The sequence below is a fragment of the Haliotis cracherodii genome, unplaced genomic scaffold (genome assembly GCF_022045235.1).
Source record: "Haliotis cracherodii isolate W230 unplaced genomic scaffold, xgHalCrac1.p SCAF_4, whole genome shotgun sequence".
Lineage (NCBI taxonomy): Eukaryota > Metazoa > Mollusca > Gastropoda > Lepetellida > Haliotidae > Haliotis > Haliotis cracherodii.
This window is the reverse complement of record NW_027266297.1, coordinates 43,305,818-43,326,617: the sequence shown is the minus strand read 5'-3', so window position 1 is coordinate 43,326,617 and position 20,800 is coordinate 43,305,818. Positions and strand designations below refer to the sequence as shown.

Genomic DNA, 20,800 nt, shown 5'->3' with positions numbered 1-20,800 from the left:
GACTGGTCGGCTAGGAGTTAGTATACTGTGTCTGAGTGGCGTATTCATGTTAAACTGCGGCACGCGCGTCGCTACATGAGTGCAAGAATCTTGGACGCGACGTTAAACCCCATTTCACCTCACCTCACCATTAACACGCGCATAATGCTGACAAACCTCCGATCATATTCGGAATGAATCCACGGTCAGCGTATCCTGGGACGCTAAGGTACGCAAATGTGCACAGCAATTTGCGGCGCTTTAAATCACTGGAACACCCATACCTCCTTATTAAAAAATATATATTTGTAATGCTTTAAATGTTACCGATGAAATTACTATCATCTCGATAACCAGGCAAATGTTTCCTTTAATGTCGCTGTAATGATCTCCAATTACAGTAAACTACGGTTATAACGAACTCAAAGGGACCACTTATTGTAGTTCGTTATAACCGTAGTTCGTTATAAGCATATATACAGCTTTAATACAGCAAATTTTAGGGAAAAAAGTAAGTTTGTTATATCCGTCAGTTCGTTATAAACGTAGTTAACTGTACCATCTAAACACAATAACCACAAAAACTCCAACGATAATTTAGTTCCTTCAACAATTTACCATTATTCACTTGAGGAATCTACGGAATCTAACACGTTTGCATGTGCACTGACTAAACAAATCCCAAACTTCTGCACTCGACGACCACCATGTCAGAAATACACACAGTCAAGATATGCGATTGTATGTGTTATTGTGAATGAAACTACGGGCATTCCAGGGGACCTGAGGATGTTCGTTTATCAATCTTTGACGGGTCAGAGAGTGTGCACGAAGGTGAAGGTTAAGGTTGAAACTCAATCTGACAATGAATCACTGCGAGGGTTTAGGACTGCAAGCGTGTGACAGTGATATGCGTTTAGAACTATTCCCTTTCGTCGTGGTTGGTATTCAAGAAGGATTCAAGGGTCTGCTCTTTACATGACTACTATCAATTTAGCGCGACTAAACTTATACATAACAGCCATGCAAATGACAAACCATGTTAATCAGAATGGTTATGATCCCCGGGGAAGTCGTTGAGGTTAACACTGTTCCATATTAATATGTACGGGTACAGAATCTACTGTATTCTATCACAGTGTATCATGAGGAATGACTGTGTGCATGTCGGGTGAGTGAGTGAGTGAGTGAGTTGTATGAGTGAGTGAGTGAGTGAGTGAGTGAGGGTGGTTGGGTGAGTGAGTGAGTGAGTGAGTGAGGGTGGTTGGGTGAGTGAGTGAGTGAGTGAGTGTGGGTGGTCGGGTGAGTGAGTGAGGGTGGTTGGGTGAGTGAGTGAGTAAGTGAGTGAGGGTGGTTGGGTGAGTGAGTGAGTGAGTGAGTGAGTGAGTGAGTGAGTGAGTGAGTGTGGGTGGTCGGGTGAGTGAGTGAGGGTGGTTGGGTGAGTGAGTGAGTAAGTGAGTGAGGGTGGTTGGGTGAGTGAGTGAGTGAGTGAGTGAGTGTGGGTGGTTGGGTGAGTGAGTGAGTGAGTGAGTGAGTGAGTGAGTGAGTGAGTGAGTGTGGGTGGTCGGGTGAGTGAGTGAGGGTGGTTGGGTGAGTGAGTGAGTAAGTGAGTGAGGGTGGTTGGGTGAGTGAGTGAGTGAGTGAGTGAGTGAGTGAGTGTGGGTGGTCGGGTGAGTGAGTGAGGGTGGTTGGGTGAGTGAGTGAGTGAGTGAGTGAGGGTGGTTGGGTGAGTGAGTGAGTGAGTGAGTGAGTGAGTGTGGGTGGTCGGGTGAGTGAGTGAGTGAGTGAGTGAGGGTGGTTGCGTGAGTGAGGGAGTGAGTGAATGAGTTGTATGAGTGAGTGAGTGAGTGAGTGAGTGGGTGAGCGAGCGGCGACTTGAGACACAAAGAACATGTCACCATGTGGAGAATCAATCTTAAACCTACACTTTGACGAATCACCGCACTAACTACAAGACTTCCCTACATCATTCCTTGATTAGAACGCTTGAAAATAATACTGGTATTGTCGCTGATGCCTTCTGGTAGTGTCCTGTGAAGATTAGGTCTTCAGCAATCCATGCTTGCAGTAAGAGGCGACTAACGGAATCGGGTGGTCAGACTCGCTGACTTGGTTGATGCATGTCATCGTATCCCAATTGCGTGGATCGATGTTCATGATATCAATCACTGGATTGTCTAATCCAGACTCGATTATTTACAGACCGTCATCATATAGCTTGAATATTGCTAAGTGCGCAGTTAAACAACAAACAAACAAAACTTCTGGTAGTATGATTTGCATGAACAAATATTGCCTATTTGCGTATTTCAAACATATGATGGAAAGGACTGTAGTTCGATTGTTAAATAACGTTGAATCCATCCTTGTTTCAAACAAAAGAAATGTGCGCTTATGAACACTCTATTTGCAATGATGGCTAAAAAAATATAAAAAATATTAAACCCCATCCTTAACACGATTAAAGTGTTTTTTTTTTAAATGACTACGATTTTAAAGGCAAGGCGGCTTTGGTAATAATACAAAGACGCTTTGTAGATAGGATGCCGTAAAGTCTATATGTTCTACCGGTTTCTTTATAAGACTAGCTGTTGGTAAACAGGCGCATCGCCGAGTAAATAACACCTGCTGAGCTGGCAGAAGTGACACAATGGACACAAGATGACACAATGCTATATATACCACCTCAGTGAGTCAGTGCTGCGTGACTCGGTACAGGTGAAAGGCTGGAGAGGGTAGAAACTGCACCCGCTGACAACAACACTACCTTTGTGATAACTCCTTGTATAATAGCATGAGTGCTAAAGAATAGCCGCGTTGTCCACGAACCTCTGTGTATGCTCCTGCACTTCAAGCCTGTACACTGAACGATGTTCTGTGCTGTGGAGGGAGGGATTGGATGGGGGAATGGGGGGGGGGGGGGGGGGGAGGGCCTCACATATAGTCCCCATGTCGGGAATCGAACCCGGTCTTCTGCGTGATGAACGAACGCTTTAACCACTAGGCTGCCTGACCGCCCCTGGTTGGGGGCTAATTCTCAAAAACATGTCTATTTAATCTGTAAAGTGTTTGTATTGCCGTCGTGGTTCGAGGACACAAAGTCATCAAGGTCACGTATCGTGACCACCCGATCCTCAATATAATCGGATCTTGTAACTGATAACATAGTATGCAGGACACTGATTTTACCCATCGGATTGCAAGTAGGGCGTCTGTAGTATGATATATTTAGAAGAATGTCAGTCGTTACTGGTGAGGTGAGGTGAAATGGGGTTTAACGTCGCGTCCAAGATTATTGCACTTATAAAGCGACGTGCATGTACGTGTGTGTTTGTGTGGCTGCTTGTACTATAGTCCGGACTGATGCCGATTTATAGTGCTAGCTCACTGAGATACCATGCCGCAGTTTAACATGAATACCCCACTCAGACACAGTATACTGACTCCGAGCTGACCAGTCCTTGTTTTAGCCCCTTAATGCCGAGCGCCAGACAGGGTAACAACGTGTACCGTCTTTTAACGTCTTTTGGTATGACGCGGTCGGGGATGGAACCCCGGTCCTAACGCTCTCCGGGCGGACGCTCTACCACTAGACCACGGAGGCGGTCTCATCCGTTACTGAGTGAGTGAGTGAGTGAGTATGTTGGTGTGATTGCGTGAGTGAGTGAGTCACATATTAAGTGAGTGAGTGTAACACCGATTTGAACCGTATTCTGGTTATGTTAGGATATTTAATCCTAATGTTGGTGTAAAAACCGAAATAAGGGGGCATACGTGGCCCACGAGAACGGGTTTGATGTCAACAACACAAGCAACATAATCAAGGCGAACGGGATCTACCTTGGAGCAAAACGGTTTTTTTTCTAGTTCCAACATAAAAAGGCTTGTTTGTACAATGTTAAATCTACGTTTTCTTCAAACAAAAAACAAACTCCTCATCAGATAAAAAGTGTTTTTTCATACTTTTTTATATTAACTTTTCAAATAAAAATCTTTTTCATAATGGCCAAACATTCGCCTCTTTCCGCAGATTCACTTTAAACAAAATTGACTTGTGGCGAGCGTTTTCCGCGATATGAAAGTTATGTCCTCAGGTAGGAAACGATCTGACAATCCAGCCAGGTGGGTTCGTGTGATGACGAGAAAGACATTAACACGCGGTGACTTATCTATTACATCACATAGACACGGTACTTGGATAACCTTTACCTGGAAAATAGGATGACATTTAAACATCAAAGGCTTTCCTGATGCCGCGGTTCTGATGCAACCCGATACGACAAAACACTCATTGTGCGCAGCTTCCGGTGTTTCCGCTGATAACCTGCACGATATCAACATTCCTGTTTGTCCTGTGTTAGCGAAGAACGTTTTTATAAAACCAGGTTTTTTAAACATTTAAAGGTGCATTCTTTCCTGATATTTCGATTAAAGTAATGTTTATTTGCAACAGGATACCTTTTCGATCAGATTGAAATATAAAACACGAACAAATGTTTACTGCAGTTCGTGAGTGAGAGAGCAGAGTATGTGAGTGAGTGAAAGAATGACGAGCCAACGATTTGACTACCAGGCAGCCACACCCGGCCATATATAAAACAATCGACGTAAAATGTGCTTCTATAGAAACAAATATTACAAATCCAGTAAAAAAGATCCCTTATTGATGGATCTTTTATTAAAGAGATACATACATATCTTTATTAGTTCGGCAAGTTTTTTACTTCTTGTTAAAATCTATGATGGGGCACTTTGTATATGATCACAACTGGTGTGTAATATACGGGCAGTCTTTATTGACATCCTGTAGAATGACCCGTTGTAAAAATTCAGCAATTGTCAATTCACATTTACAACGTATACAATTAAAGAAGAAGTGTATCCATCGATTTCACGTCCTTTAACAGACCACCATCCTCAATACTTTTTACACTTCAAACAAACACAATATGGAGGACACCGGCCGCTCCTTTTAAAACAATTAAAGCCAATTTGAAGTCAACTCAATATTTTTATTCTGTATTTGACCGACGGCCTTAATTGTAGTCAAACTAATTTCATTGATAGTTGAAAGTCAGTTTTCTACTCTGCGTCTAAAACATAAGAGCCTCAGTTGACAAACGATTTCTTTGAAGAGAGTTTAAAAAATGTCCGCTGTCACATCAAGTGTTCACATTGTCTTGTCCCAGGGGATGCTGGGAAGGATAACGAGGTGAAACAACTTGGTAGTCAGATGAAACGACACGACTGACAATCATTGACGATATTGTTTTGAAGATGACTTCTTTTCGTTAATTAATAAGGGTGAATAAAAGTTGTTGAGAATTCAACACATGGCATGGTTGAGATACAGCAGGTCACGTACTGGCGTTAAATGGTGGTTCAGCATGAGCATTCAGATGATGGTATGCAGAACAAAAATTGTAATTTATCATTAATAAAATATATTATTAGAAAAAGATAAATATAATGTAAGAGTTTCCTCCACTGGTTGATTTTCACCAACTTGTCAACAATAAACTCAACTCAAAAGGGTGCACGGGAATCACTCACGCCGAATACGGTGTTAACGTTGGGCGTCTCAACGTGCGTGATTCCCGTGCACCCTTTCGAGTTGAGTTGATTGGTTCAACTGTGTCATATGGCCCTGTGACGCAGGGGTAGCATTTTGCAGATGGCTGTTACAATGAATCCTCATTCCACCCGTGACGAACAGGTCTGGTTGTGGATGAAATATAGTGATAGCTAAATAGACAGATTTTGTATTCATGCACCGATTGTCTTTAAATGTAATATCCAGTTATGTATGACTGTTTAATAATCTCATACCAACTTTGACTGGAGTAGGTTCGATAGTTTTTCAGAAATTGTAGTAAACGTCGGTACCTTCAATTACCTTCCAGATTTATATATCATTAGCATGTGTTTATGAATCACTAACAAATAATGATGATACCAGGTGTTCGCGAAAAGGTGAAAAAAAGACCTCGGGAACATATGGTACAAGTCAAAATAGGGAATTGCATTGGATATCATTTTTGTAACTGATGCGTATCTCTCTTGTCACAAATTTGGAAATATCTATACCATAAAACATTGTAAAAGTCTTACTAAGGTCTTGAATGTTGTAATCCTGATCAAACAACCTTTGAGCGGGAGCCGTAAGATCATTGACATCTTCGAAGAAAGAGGATGCTCGATTGAACCTGATAAGTTGTGAAATGTTTACAAAGGATGGAGCTGTTGCTATTGCTGGAAGAATGCTGGACATAAAGTCATCGCTCTTGTCGTACAGTCACGCTGAAACCTTTTACCGTTATTAAACGGAATCAGATCATCAATATACCTGCATCTACCCGAGGTAAGGGAGTTAACTGACTTTAAAAGTTCAAATTCGGTTAATAAACCATCCGGTTAATAGACAGCATGGCAACTGCTGTGCCGAATTCGTTCGATTACAAGATTTGCAGAGCTAGAGGATCATCAAAAGGGCGTCGACACATATTTTCCAAATCTTTACATGTTTTTAATCAAGGTGCTCAAGTTATTTGATGTACTTCATGAGGTAAAAATGATCGTCTTGACTATGTGCCCCAATTTTGTTTGAAGCAAATGCAAGTGATATGAGAGGTGGAACCTGATTGACATAACTCGGAACAGCCACTGGTGGTGCTACGTTCGAGCCCAAGAAATCCAGCCTAGTTCGGCAAGGATGGAAAATGGACTTTTAAAGTCATGTAATTCCCTTGTCTCGGGAAAATGTTTACCTGATGCTTAAGTTAAATTTCTTTTCAAATTCTCTTGTTTTGTCAATCCGAGCAGTAATTCAGATTCAAATGCATAAAAAAAGGGAAAAAAAGAGATCAGCAGTACGAAGAGGATCACAACGATCATAGGCTTCTGGCACGTCTGAGGGAGGCAGCTCTACACAGTAAATATTTGACGTACAGGTGTCTGCAGAATTCAAGAAATTTGAAAATGTAAAAAGACTGGTCGGCCATTTGAACAATTTGATATTTCCTGAAAGGGCCCTTGTCATACCTCGTCCTTTGTCCTGAGTGGTTGGGGGTACGGTAGGTCAGTTGATCACCATGGTGACCTCGAGTCATCACTGATTTTCAGTGTTCCACTCATCTAAGTTTCAAAGCTGTTTAGCCTTAATTAACGCCCATTGTTATTCTCTTGGGCTGACGTATTATATTTACTTGGTATGTTGTACTACCTAAACTCTTGCAGAGATGTCACTCTGAGAACTGTTTTCTTCATTTTTCGGAGACAATGATTAATGGATTCGTTGGGGATACGAATGTGTCAGAGTAACGGACTTTTACACTAATTGTACGAAGTGATTTAAGCTATCCTAGTCACACATTCGTCAGTGAACGTGTGTGATTTAGGAAAATGGTAAGTTCGTTTTGAGGAATGGTTCCTTGGGCGTGGTGTGTAACAGGTTCAATTGGACATATGTATAATTTTAGGGAAATTGTCATCAGTCTATTGTTTCCTTACCAAGTGAATGATTAAGCGAATGTTGTATTAGGGTGAGGTAAGCGCTAATCCTCACATACCAAAGACGTTAAAAGATGGTATTTAATGTTGTCCTGCCTGGCGCTCGGCATTCAGGGACTAACACAAGGACTGGTCTGTTCGGAGTCCGTATACTGAGACTAAGTGGGGCATAGTATCTCAGTGGGCTAGCACTATAAAATCGGCATTAGTCCGGAATAGTACAAGCACACACACACACACACACACACACACACACACACACACACACACACGTGCATGCACGTCGCTAAATAAGTGCAATGATCTTGAACGCGACGTTAAACCCCATTTCTCCTCATTTCCCACCACACACTTCTACCAACAATGCTGGGGGTCCTTCATCATCCCACTGGTTTAAAAGGGTCCCCCTGGTGGTGTGAAAAAAGTTTTCCACAGCAGAGACAACGTCATAATCATTTGCCACAGTTCCTTCTTCAAGTTCGGGAAGAGCGGAAATCTAACGGTGTCAAATCTGGTGTATATGGAGGATATTCAATAAGTTCAAAGCCAAATTCATAGCGACAACAAACTTGTGCACAGGTGCACTGTCCTGGTGGAATAGGGGCGATCGGGTAGCCTAGTGGTTAAAGCGTTCGCTCGTCACGCCGAAGACCCGGGTTCGATTCCCGACATGGGTACAATGTGTGAAGCCCATTTCTGGTGCCCCCCCCCACCCCCCCCCACCCCCGATATAGGTGGAATATTGCTAAAAACCATACTCACTCACTCCTGGTGGAATAAAGGACATTAAGTGAATTTTCCGCGTCGTTTAGCCTTGATATTCTGACGCAGTTGCCTGAGCAGTTAAGTATAATATTGACCATTAATGGTCCGACCTTTCAGGAGATAGTTCACAAGTAGGATTACTTCGAAATCTGAAGCCATGACTTTGCCAGCTGATGTAACAGACTTTGCCTTCTTCGGAGAAGGAGGCGCTCTACCATTAGACTACGACGGCGGCCTGTGTGCTTTAAAACAAAACAATGATGAGCAATGCACATGTTAATATTTAAACAGCAGAAAAATTGTGTCGTTTATGAGATATATTTCAGGAAGGGAAGAACCATGACTGATACAATCGTCGACGATTGATTTTTCGTGAAATCGCAAAATAATTTGAAGTTCTCATTTTCAAAGATTGACAAATCGTGTTCGTAATTATGACGTGAAATTATCAACGAAATAAATAGCAGTCCCGTGATTTATCTATCCGTGTGACATCGGTGTGACGAGATATCACAGGTTCCGTCTGGGTCACGGTCACGTGTCATGTCAACACGTGGCGTGAAAGGTGCATCTGTCTCTTGTGACCTGTCCATAGTGTAAGGAAACGCATCGTTCGTTTTGGGAATGTCTTTATCGCCAAGAAAGGTTAACAGATACACATATATTTGTTATGTTTGATATTGTAGAGATTTTTGTAGTCTGCCATTCAGACCTTGAAACAAATATATCCAATACAGCCCATGCAGGTCTGCGATATTTGGCAAGTCTAGATAACTGCATTTCAGAAACTGAAAATGAAGAAAGTCTCATGGCTCGCTATTAATTTATTTTAAAGGATAATTTAAAAACTTTTTTTTTCTGTAAAATTTGTTCATTTCAGAGACTAGATGTCAGTCTAGAGATTTTATTTTTTTCCCCCAGAAGATGTATTATATGGAACTCAATGAGATACTGTTGATATTACCGTTAGATACACGATAATGATAGATGTGGAAGGGAATCAATGCATGGGATGCGGGGTAGAATAGGTCTTCAGCCACCCATGCTTGCCGTAAAAGGCGACTAACAGGATTGGGTGGTCAGACTCGCTGACTTGGTTGATGCATGTAATCGTATCCCAATCGAGTGGATCGATGCTCATGATATCAGTCACTTGATTGTCTGGTCCAAACTCGATTCTTTTATAGACCGCCGTCATAGAGCTGAAATATGGCTGAGTCCGGCGTTAAACAACAAACAAACAAACAAACAATCCATGGGTGTACAATATGTAACAAGCTATGGGTGATGGAGGATGTACGACATCTGAAGAAACATGCCTGACCAGGGATATACATTGATACTGGATGCAATGACAATCATCCGGCACCATTTGACATACGGTATCTATGGATGACGAGCGTTGTTGGTTATATGCCAATCATATAAATACTCATTATCCTTAACTAGAATATGTTTTTACTCCTAAAAAACATGCCCCCCCCCCCCCCTTTCACCGATACATTAGTTCAAGATGTTACCATAAACGAGTTCGCAAATCCGAAAAAAATAGCAAAAAATAAAAGAACAGATTCTGATAAATGCATTAATAAAGCCATACTGACTCCTTGTGGCAGATAACACTATTGAAGTTGTGACAGCAGTTTGGATGATAGATTGTACAGTAAACTACGGTTATAACGAACACGCTTATAACGAACTAACGGATATAACGAACTAACTTTTTAGTCCTGACTATATGCTGTAGTTATGCTGTATATAATTATGCTTATAACGAATTACGGTTATAACGAACTAAAATTAGTAGTCCCTTTGAGTTCGTTATAACCGTAGTTTACTGTATTGTGTGAGTAGAGGTACCCATAATGAACAATCAGTAGCTTTATGCTTAGTAGAAAGGCTTCAGAAATTCAAAACTGTTTCCATGGAGACACAAGAAATTGAAAAAATATGAAAAGGCAATAGTTGAGCATGTGGTCATAGCACATGTATAGTTTCATGTAAATTAATTAGTTTGAGAGTTATGGCTCGGAAACGAAACCTAGAATTGTTTCAAAAACAGAAATTGTTTTCATGGAAAATAGCCAAATGCTCCAGTTAAAAGCATGAGCAATGTATATGCCGTTTTCAGGCTCAAGGCCAAACCCAACTGAGTCAAAAACAATATGTCGCCCCTTGGGGTGCACGTCGGGTGGGGTGAGGGTTGGGTTGGGTTGGGTGGGGTGGGGTGGGGTGAGGGAGACAATGACCATTTCTGTAGGTTTAGTGAGAAAATATCCACTACCCAGGTATGATTTATTGTGCACCTGACCTGCAACACTACTCAAGGATCAGTTACAAGAATCACTTAGTTTTTACACATTTACAGATGCAGCATGACTGTTGTTATGTAAGTTGAGAAGATGATGTCCTTGAAGCCTTCAGATTCAGTGATGTCATACACTTGGTATCAATAATTGAGTCAGGAACAGAGTTTAATGCCGTTTAAACAGTATTTCAGTTATATTAGGCGTTGAACACTTTGGTGAAACCCTCGAGAACGGGTATGGCACAATAGTTGAATCTTCCATCTTCGCCTTTGGCTGGGTTATTGCATCAGAGCGCTGTGATCTCTTTAGAATTGTACCATACAAAGTTGTTGTTCATGTCGCGCACGGTGCTGTCTCCAAACAGTGACACCACGTTATGGTGCAACCTGAAAAAACACATAAGAGAATTGTACCAGTCATTCGATCAACCACTGGTTTTCTTGATACAGAATCGACAATTCGCCGACGTTATAAAGTGACGGCGGTCGGATAGCCTAGTGGTTAAAGCGTTCGCTCGTCACGTCGAAGGACGACCCGGATTTGATTCCCGACATGGGTACAATGTGTGAAGTCCATTTCTGGTGTTCCCCGTCGTGATATTGCTGGAATATTGCTAAAATCGGCGTAAAACCATACTCACTCACTCACGTTATGAAGTGAGCCAGGTTTTACGCCGCTCTTAACAACATTCCAGCAATATCACAGTAGCAGCTAGAATGAGTGAGTGAGTATGGTTTTACGTTTTATTCCAGCAATATCACGGCGGGGTACACAGGAAGAGGCTTCACATATCGTACACCTATTGGGCAGTGAACTTGGTTCTCAGGTGTGACCAGCCAACGTTATAACAACCAGGTTATCACACTATCCAGTGATAACAAAAAAGGGTGGGTGATTAATATTCATACACGCTGTTATCTTATTCATTTCAAGTAATTAATTAATGTTTAAATTCAAATATGCTCCTGGAAAAAAAGTGAAGCACCAATTCATCTTTATTATTCATATATCTCGAACTGTCACATATCATTGGAAATATGTAATATGACATGGATCGAAGTTTCAGAAATGTCTAGAATACCACTGAGACCTAGAGGTGGAGCGTCCACCCGGGGAGCGGAAGGTCGTGGGTTCGATCCCCGGTCGCGTCATACACAAATACGTAAAAATATGGTACTTGTTGCTACCCTTCATGGCGCTCGGCATTAAGGGGCTAAACCAAGCTGGTCGGCTCGGAGTTAGCATACTGTGTCTGAGTGGGGTATTCATGTTAAACTGTAGCTTGGTGTCTCAGTGGGCTAGCACTATAAAATCGGCATTAGTCCAGACGAGCACACACACACACACACACACACACACACACACACACACACGCACGTCGCAAAAAAAGTTCAATAACCTTGAACGCGACGTTTAACCCCATTTCAGCTCACCTCACATATATGTTCGTCTAGGTGTTCGAAGGTTCTTGGTCATATCATATGATGTAAATAAGCAGAGAAAACAACTGAATCTGATGCGGAACAGTTACAAAAAAGACCATTAATTGATTGACGGTTCTCTATTTCTTTATAAGTGTACCACTTTGTAAACAGAAATTGAGGTTGCTATCGGATAGGTATGGCATGCTTACTTTTTCCGATCTTCAGCGATCCGTTCATATAATTTTTACCACTATTTTACCTTTTACACCCAAGAAATCTGTTTCAGCAGATAATCGAGACTGGTTATTTACCGGCGTTGACGTATAATTTCGTAAGACGAATGATGCAGACTTCTCCAGGGGAATATTTTAGCTGTTGTTTGCTACCAGTTAACTATCTTCATGCGCATGCCTGCATACCTGACTTCAAACTCCGGCCTGTCGATGGTGACCACCTCGCCGTCGCAGTTGAGGTAGTACTTGTCTGTCAGCGTGGTCTCACCCTCCGGCGTCTGTTGCTGGGGAGTGTTTGGGAATCGAACTCGGAATCCCTGGACCCGGAGCTGATCCACGAAGTCATAATCCCACTGGAAATATGAGAGTAAGATTATATAAATGTATTTTTTTACAAATTATGATGACATGATCCAATTATCAAAAGGGTATCGATTACTTAAGTTCATATACATAGCCTCGGGACATGTAATTTAATGTCATATTTTGGATAGCAATAAAATAAATACTCGTTTTTTTACATTTATTCGTGACTATTTCGTTCATTTTCTTTTGACAATGGGTGTGTTGTACTAGGCCATGGTCTGTCAACCTGTGTTCTTGCATATCTAGGAGACTATGCTTGTCGTAAGAGGCGACTAACGGGATCAGGTTGTCAGGCTCGCTGACTTGGTTGATGCATGTCATCGATCCCAATTGCTTGGATCGATGCTAATGATGGATCACTTGATTGTCTGGTCCAGACTCGATTATTTACAGACAGCCGTCATATAGCTGGAATATTGCTGAGTGCGGCGTTAAACAACAAACCAACCAATTTTGTATATCTCTATTTGCCTACACGGGTACATTCGAGCCAAAAATGGGTTGCTGAAGACAAATTCTAACCCGGATCTTCACGGGACTGTCCGTTTTCCGTATACCCTCAGTAATTTAAGGGCGTTGAAATGGTTTTCACACTTTATTGAACAAAATGCAACACAAGTCTGGTTATTTTTCCGGAAAACGGAAAACGGAAGACAAGTAAACCGAAATTAAATTAAGATGAAATTGACTTAATTTGCCGTAAAAATATGGCCATATTCAAAACTAATTTCCAAATAAATGACTCTATAAAACGCTTAAGTAGGGTCTGTAGTCAGATGTGCTCAGTTTGTAATTAATGCCCGGATTATATATTCATAAATAGATAATAAATAGCTGACACGAGAACTTGGTCGTCTCTCTTTAACTTCCAACCATGAAATTTACTGAAATTTCAATTTAAATCTTTACAACCCCGTGGAAGTTCCGGGTTAGAATTGGTCGTGGATCATTGCTCACAATGTCAATCACTGGATTGTCTGTTCCAGGCTCGATTGTTTACAGGCAGACGGTGGAATATTGTTGGGTGCGGCTTTGAAAACAAACTCACACACTTATATCTCACAATCATGACATTCATAATTATTCAGTGTATACTACCTACACAATCTTTTGTTTGAAGTTGGACCTTTCTTAGTTGTTTCATGTGGTCGGATAACTTGCATTTGCCGGTGATGTACATAGAAAGAGCGTTGTCACCAAAACATGCCGCCATCTTGGATTTCTCTGGCCGCCATGTTATGACGTAAGTGTCAATTCCATAAACACTGTGACTCAACGTCTGCCACGTGTCAGTTAAGTAGTCCATTTCAATGTCAAACATCCGCCTGTTCATCACAGACCTAGTGGGTATAATCTTGAATCTTGCTGACCCCATCCACCGGTACCCTTCAAGGTCATTCATGATGTCACCAATCAAACCAAACCCTAATAGCAGCCCAGAATAACAGCACAGTTGTCTGCCCTTGAATACACTGACAACGTTGGTATTTTGATATTTCCCTATAAATAGAGAAAAAGCAACATTTTATATATATATATATATATATATATATATATATATATATATATATATATATATATATACTGGCGTGTGTGATGGCGTGTGTGATACCGCGTGTGTGGTGGTGTGTGTTGGCGTGTGTGATGGCGTGTATGATGGCATTGGTGATGATGTGTGCGATGACGTGTATGCTGAAGCGTGTGTGATGCTGTGTGTGATGCTGTGTGTGATGACGCGTGTGATGACTTATATGATGTCGTGTGTGATGGCGTATGTGATGGCATTGGTGATGACGTGTGCGATGGCGTGTATGATGAAGCGTGTGTGATGATATGTGTGATGACGCGTGTGAAGACTTATATGGTGTCGTGTGTGATGGTGTGTGTGATGGTGTGTGTGTGATGAAGCGTGTGAAGACGTGTTTGATGGCATGTATGATGAAGCGTGTGTGATGTTATGTGTGATGACGCATGTGATGACTTATATGGTGTCGTGTGTGATGGTGTGTGTGATGACGCGTGTGATGACGTGTATGGTGACGTGTGTGATGACGTGTATGGTGACGTGTAAGATGGTGTGTATGATGAAGCCCGTGATGGAGTGTCTTCTGACGTGAGTGATTGTGTTTGTAATAACACTTTAACGTGTGTTGTGACGTGAGTGATAGAAGCAGGATCACAGTACCTAGAGCTATGTGTACAGCTGCTGTGGTTGGGTCCCTGGTTCCGTGGAGGTACTGCACGATGTAGTCACCCGAACCTGGCAACAAAAAACGAACAGTTGACAACTACCATAACCGTGATATGTCAGAACACAGCCCAAGGGATCCCCGTGTCCTTCTCCATGCCTTGATCTGCAGGTCGTCCTCATCATATAGTCGTCGCGGGTGTCATAAAGTGAGTGGCGTCTATGACCTGCGTCACTTCGGGCTTTCCTCGTCGACATGCCCACAGGTAGAGATGCAGGTGTGATGAACGACAGTCTACTACCCACCTGCTGGTATGGTGCCCACAGGTAGAGATGCAGGTGTGATGAACGACAGTCTACTACCCACCTGCTGGTATGATGCCCACAGGTAGAGATGCAGGTGTGATGAATGACAGTCTACTACCCACCTGCTGGTATGATGCCCACAGGTAGAGATGCAGGTGTGATGAACGACAGTCTACTACCCACCTGCTGGTATGATGCCCACAGGTAGAGATGCAGGTGTGATGAATGACAGTCTACTACCCACCTGCTGGTATGGTGCCCACAGGTAGAGATGCAGGTATGATGGCCGACAGTCTACTACCCACCTGCTGGTATGGTGCCCACAGGTAGAGATGCAGGTGGGATGGCCGACAGTCTACTACCCACCTGCTGGTATGGTGCCCACAGGGAGAGATGCAGGTGTGAAGACCGACAGTCTACAACCCACCTGCTGGTATGATGCCTACGGGGAGAGATGCAGGTGTGATGACCGACTCCGGGTCATTGTGGTCAATCCTGGCCCTGAACTGAGCTCTGACCAGAAGCCCTGTCACACACTCGCTGTAGAATCCGTCTCCACCAACAGCGATCACTCTGAAACACAACACGTTAACATGTTATACCCCCTAGCCATGACACCAAGGACAAACACTGTTACCTACAGTTTTACCTACACGAATACAAGTCTCCATCTATGTTACACACACTATGTCAAACTTGCATCTTGCCGCTTATTGAAGAATGTTAAACTGGAGTTAAATTATTTCCCTTTCTTATGATTACGTATGATAAAAACTTGCCCTTCAAAATCGGAAAGATCCCTCTTCTTCAATATTTCCTCAGCATGTTTTGGCCTCTCCGTCACTATAAAAAACCGCACACATTTCTTTAAACATAGTAACACATAAAACATAGTCAACTTAAACTCCATAAATTGTTTAATTAGCTAAAAACGATTTCACTTATCATAAATAATTGTTACATTGTTGCTTCGAAGTATGGATAAGTGGACATATCGTTCTTGTTTCTAAGGGTTAACTATATGTCATGTGTACCCGAGGTTCCTCACGAACACGTGGAACATTGAATGGTGAGGTATGTTACTGAAAGTTGGTCTTGTAATAAACAGTAAAAATAAGAACACAGCGATGTGTGGAAGTGAGTGAATGTTCTTTAACGTCACAGTAAGCAATATTCCCGCTATATCGTGATGGCGTGTGAAAACCGAATCTTGACCAGGGAAACCAGTGTCTGAAAGCAAGACCAACGATCCACGCCATACGAGGTGACGTGGAATGGGTTTTAACGTCGCTTTCAAAGTTATTTCATTTTCTTGCGACGTGCATGCATGCGTGCGTGCGTGCGTGCGTGCGTGCGTGTGGCTGCGTGTGCTAGCCAACTGAAATACCATTCAGTAGTTTAACATGAATACCCCACTCAGGCGCAGTATGCTGCCTCCGAGTCAGCCAGGCCTTGTTTTATACCCTTATGCCGAGCGCCAGGCAGGGTTACTACAAGTACCATAATCAACGTCATTTGGTATGACGCAGCAGGGGCTCGAACCACCGGCCTTATGCTCTCCGGGATTGCGCTCTATCCACTAGACCACGGAGGCGGTCTCAAGCCATCGACAAGGATTCAGTCCAATCCACATAGCCTAACCATAATGTTTATTATCCATACGTTTATTATTCAGCTTTTCGAGAAGTATGAGTTACTGAGCCCTTTGTAATCGTGAAGTAGAAGAAAGCACTGGTTGACGTCTTTGTAAATAAATCTTATACAGTCAAATGTTATCGAGGTATCCGGGATCTACATTAAACAGCACCGCATTCATCGCTGTGTAAGCATTGACACTCTCAATGCAGAAATAAAAAATAAATAAAAGTGACCCCATTTAGGTGTCATTTTAAGCATATGTTCATACGGGTGGGTCCTACACCTGATGCAATAACCACATTGATCTGAATGGCTCAATCCAAAATTAATTCGGTGCAATGAGTATGTAGAGATGAGAACCCACAACGCTTCGCTCACCTGCATCCGCGCACAGATCCCGACGCATGTTTGCAGTTGAGATACCAGGGTCAGCGGTGCACATAAAATTTGACAATTTAATAATGTTTCAAAATTATTGCATCAGGGTTACACGTAGCACAAACGATGTTGTGTTTTCTACCCGATAAGTAGGCTGTATAAAACAGCAGCAGAACTGTTCGGCGCCCATTCACATACTGCGGCAAGTTACGGTTCCTGCAGCTAATCCTGCAAATTTAAATCGCATTCATGTCCTATCAAATTACACCTCGAAGTGATTATTACATAAATATTCAGGGTAGTTATTGTCATGTGGACATTTTGTAAGAATCACCTGGCGTCGGATGGAGTTTGCGCCCAACCATGGCCACAAAGACCGTGATTATTCAGTGTGCAAGACAGCAAAAGGTAATTTATGTTTAACATTGAATAATAAAGTCATAAACTCAAATTTACGAGGTGAATATACCATGCTGTCGGAATTCTAATTACTTAAAGGTGCTGCTAGTTTCTTGTATGGTTAGATAGGGATAGACCAAGGTTACCCCATATAAGGGCGTCTGTTTATGCCAAACAAAGACCTGAAGTCGTTATGGCGGGCAAAGAGGTGTTAGATGTCGTCGTGGAATTCTGGGTTCTTTGACGGCGTTAATGCGATGAGGATATTCCTTTTACTTATACTGAAAGTAAATTACCCAATATCGTTTTTTTTCAAAAAAATATCATCAATCATTTCACCGATGATGTGTGATATGTTTGTACTGGAGTGATAAAAGAAGTTGACGACCTCTGTTATTCAGAGTTTTAATTGGAGATTTAATCGTTCGGGTCAATATGTGTGATAAACCATATGCCCTGTGTTTGGCGCCACTGAGTATTTGGGGAACGGTTGGCCCTGAGTTGTGAGGCTCGTCAGCTGGCGTGTGGTGCCCCCACGGGGGATTATCCCATGGGCGGGGCTATTTGACTTTCAGTAAATATCTTTTCATAAATCCTTTATTTGAAAAAACCCTAGATGTTTTGAGCACTGTATGTGCACATACGAACAAAGAGAATAGGAACGATATTTGATGCATTTTATTTAAACCCTCCGTTTCAAAAGTTACATATATTACTCAACATGGTCACCTTTATTTCAGGTTGGATTAACCATAAGTACACGTGAGTTGCTGAGCTTCCTTTCAATATTTGGACAATCTCCCTATCAAAGGATGAGTGATATAAATATTAGAATATAAACTATTAACAACGTATCAATACATTAATGAATCAAGTACACCTAAAGCTTGATTTCCATAACCGCCCACCTTTCAATATCTTTCAAAACTTTGCATTGTAAATTCACAGCAAAGTGATTATTAAATCCATTGTATGAAGAAGGAATATTTCATGACATAACATGATGAATAATAACAAGATATAACCCGCCGACAAAACACAGTGACAGTTGTTTTATACCGATGGATTTGATCTGTGAGGAACATGTTCAGCCAATCTCCCAATCTCTCAATCTCCCAATCTAGCGTAATCCATTTCTCAACCACGTAATGAGTTTTTTCTCTCACCTCAGTTCTCAGCTTGAACCTGGCCTCTGCTTAAGGTACCAGGGCCCACTTGCACAAGCGATCCTAGCGCTAAGATGATCGTAACTCCCATACTTTAACATAGGCTTACAATAGTCTTAGCACTAAGATCGCTTTGTGCAAGTGGGCCCAGGAACCGTATTGCGGGAGACGAAGTTGAGTCGGAAGGTCTGTGTTTATCGTTGTGGTAACATTTTGAAGAAAGTGAAGGTTTTTTCCATGAACGTTTGGTCTGAATTAAAAATGAATGCGCGAGTGCTCACCTACAACTTCGGTAAGAACTCCACACAACGTCAGAACAGGCTCCACGTTACGCCTGAATATGGTCCTCGCGTTCCTCTTTCCGCTCACGGGGTTGATGAGTACCAGGAACTTCCGGATTGGATGGCGTTCTGGAAATATAAGAGTGTTTGTTTGTTTGTTGTTTAACGCCGCACTCAGCCATAGTCCAGCTATATCACGGCGGTCTGTAAATAATCAAATCTAGACCAGACAATCCAGTGATCCATCATGAGCATCCATCCACACATTTGGGATGCGATGACATGCATCAACCGAGTCAGCGACCCTGACCACCCGACCCCGTTAGTCTCCTCTTACGGCCAGCAGTGTCGCCTTTAACGGCAAGCATGGGTTGCTGAAGACCTATTCTACCCCGGATCTTCACGGGTTGGAAATATAAGAGATGGTTAGTTTGGTTTAAAAGAGCTTTGGGCAGTATTTCACTGACGTCATGGCATGTCAGCTTGATGTTGGAGGGAAGGCGGAGGTGATACAGATCTTAGACGTTTGCCCCTTTGGGGAAACCCATGAGGACAAGGTTTTGCCAGATCAAGAAACACAATCAGTGCGAATCATCGATTCAAACCTATGATCTATACAACCGTTATTCCAGATGTCATTACTCTGGACGTCGTCACTCTGGAGCTCGAAGCTATATAGCTCGTCGCTCTGGACCCGTAGCTGTATAGCTCGTCGCTCTGGGCCTCGCAGGAAAATACCTCGTCATTCTGGACCTCGTAGCTATATAGCTCGTCGCTCTGGACCCGTAGCTATATACCTCGTCGCTCTAGGCCTCGCAGGAAAATACCTCGTTACTCTGGACCTCGTAGCTATATACGTCGTCAGTCTGGACCTCATAACTATATACCTCGTAACTCTGGACCTCGTAGATACATACCTCGTCAAACTGGACCTCGTAGATACATACCTCGTCACACTGGACCTCGTAGATACATGCCTCGTCACACTGGACCTCGTAGATACATACCTCGTCACACAGGACCTCGTAGATACATACCTCGTCACAGTGGACCTCGTAGATACATACCTCGTCACACTGAACCTCGTAGATACATACCTCGTCACACTGGACCTCGTAGATACATACCTCGTCACACTGAACCTCGTAGATACATACCTCGTCACCCTGGACCTCATAACTATATACCTCGTCAGACTGGACCTCGTAGATACATACCTCGTCAGACTGGACCTCGTAGATACATACCTCGTCACACTGGACCTCGTAGATACATACCTCGTCACAGTGGACCTCGTAGATACATACCTCGTCACACTGAACCTCGTAGATACATACCTCGTCACACTGAACCTCGTAGATACATACCTCGTCACCCTGGACCTCGTAGATACATACCCCGTCACATTGGACCTCGTAGATACATACCTCGTCACTCTGGACCTCGTAGATACATACCTCGTCACACTGGAAACTGTAGCTATCCACGTTGTCACTCTGCGCCTCATAACTATATACCTCGTCACTCTGGACCTCATAATTATATACCTCGTCACTCTGGACCTCATAACTATATACCTCGTAACTCTGGACCTCATAACTATATACCTCGTAACTCTGGACCTCATAACTATATACCTCGAAACTCTGGACCTCATAACTATATACCTCGTAACTCTGGACCTCATAACTATATACCTCGTAACTCTGGACCTCGTAACTATATACCTCGTAACTCTGGACCTCATAACTATATACCTCGTCACTCTGGACCTCATATTTAGGGGTGGTGGGGTCATGCTGATGACCCGGGTTCGATTCTCCACATGGTACAATTTTCTATCCGAATTCCGGTTTTCA

The 20,800-nt window shown here is 42.6% G+C and overlaps 1 protein-coding gene across 1 annotated transcript in view; it reads right to left on the bottom strand.

Moving 5' to 3' along the window:
* Nucleotides 1–10,350: 10,350 nt before the first annotated feature.
* Nucleotides 10,351–20,800, bottom strand: part of LOC139479777 (ceramide kinase-like) — a 35,026-nt gene continuing 24,576 nt past the window's right edge. The window contains exons 3-9 of the mRNA XM_071262649.1: nt 18,942–19,070; nt 15,859–15,922; nt 15,507–15,652; nt 14,771–14,845; nt 13,688–14,085; nt 12,406–12,572; nt 10,351–10,948 (exon numbers count right to left, since the gene is read on the bottom strand). Coding sequence (XP_071118750.1) covers nt 10,849–10,948; nt 12,406–12,572; nt 13,688–14,085; nt 14,771–14,845; nt 15,507–15,652; nt 15,859–15,922; nt 18,942–19,070 — 1,079 coding nt within the window. The 3' untranslated portion in view covers nt 10,351–10,848. The remainder of the gene's footprint in view (nt 10,949–12,405; nt 12,573–13,687; nt 14,086–14,770; nt 14,846–15,506; nt 15,653–15,858; nt 15,923–18,941; nt 19,071–20,800) is intronic.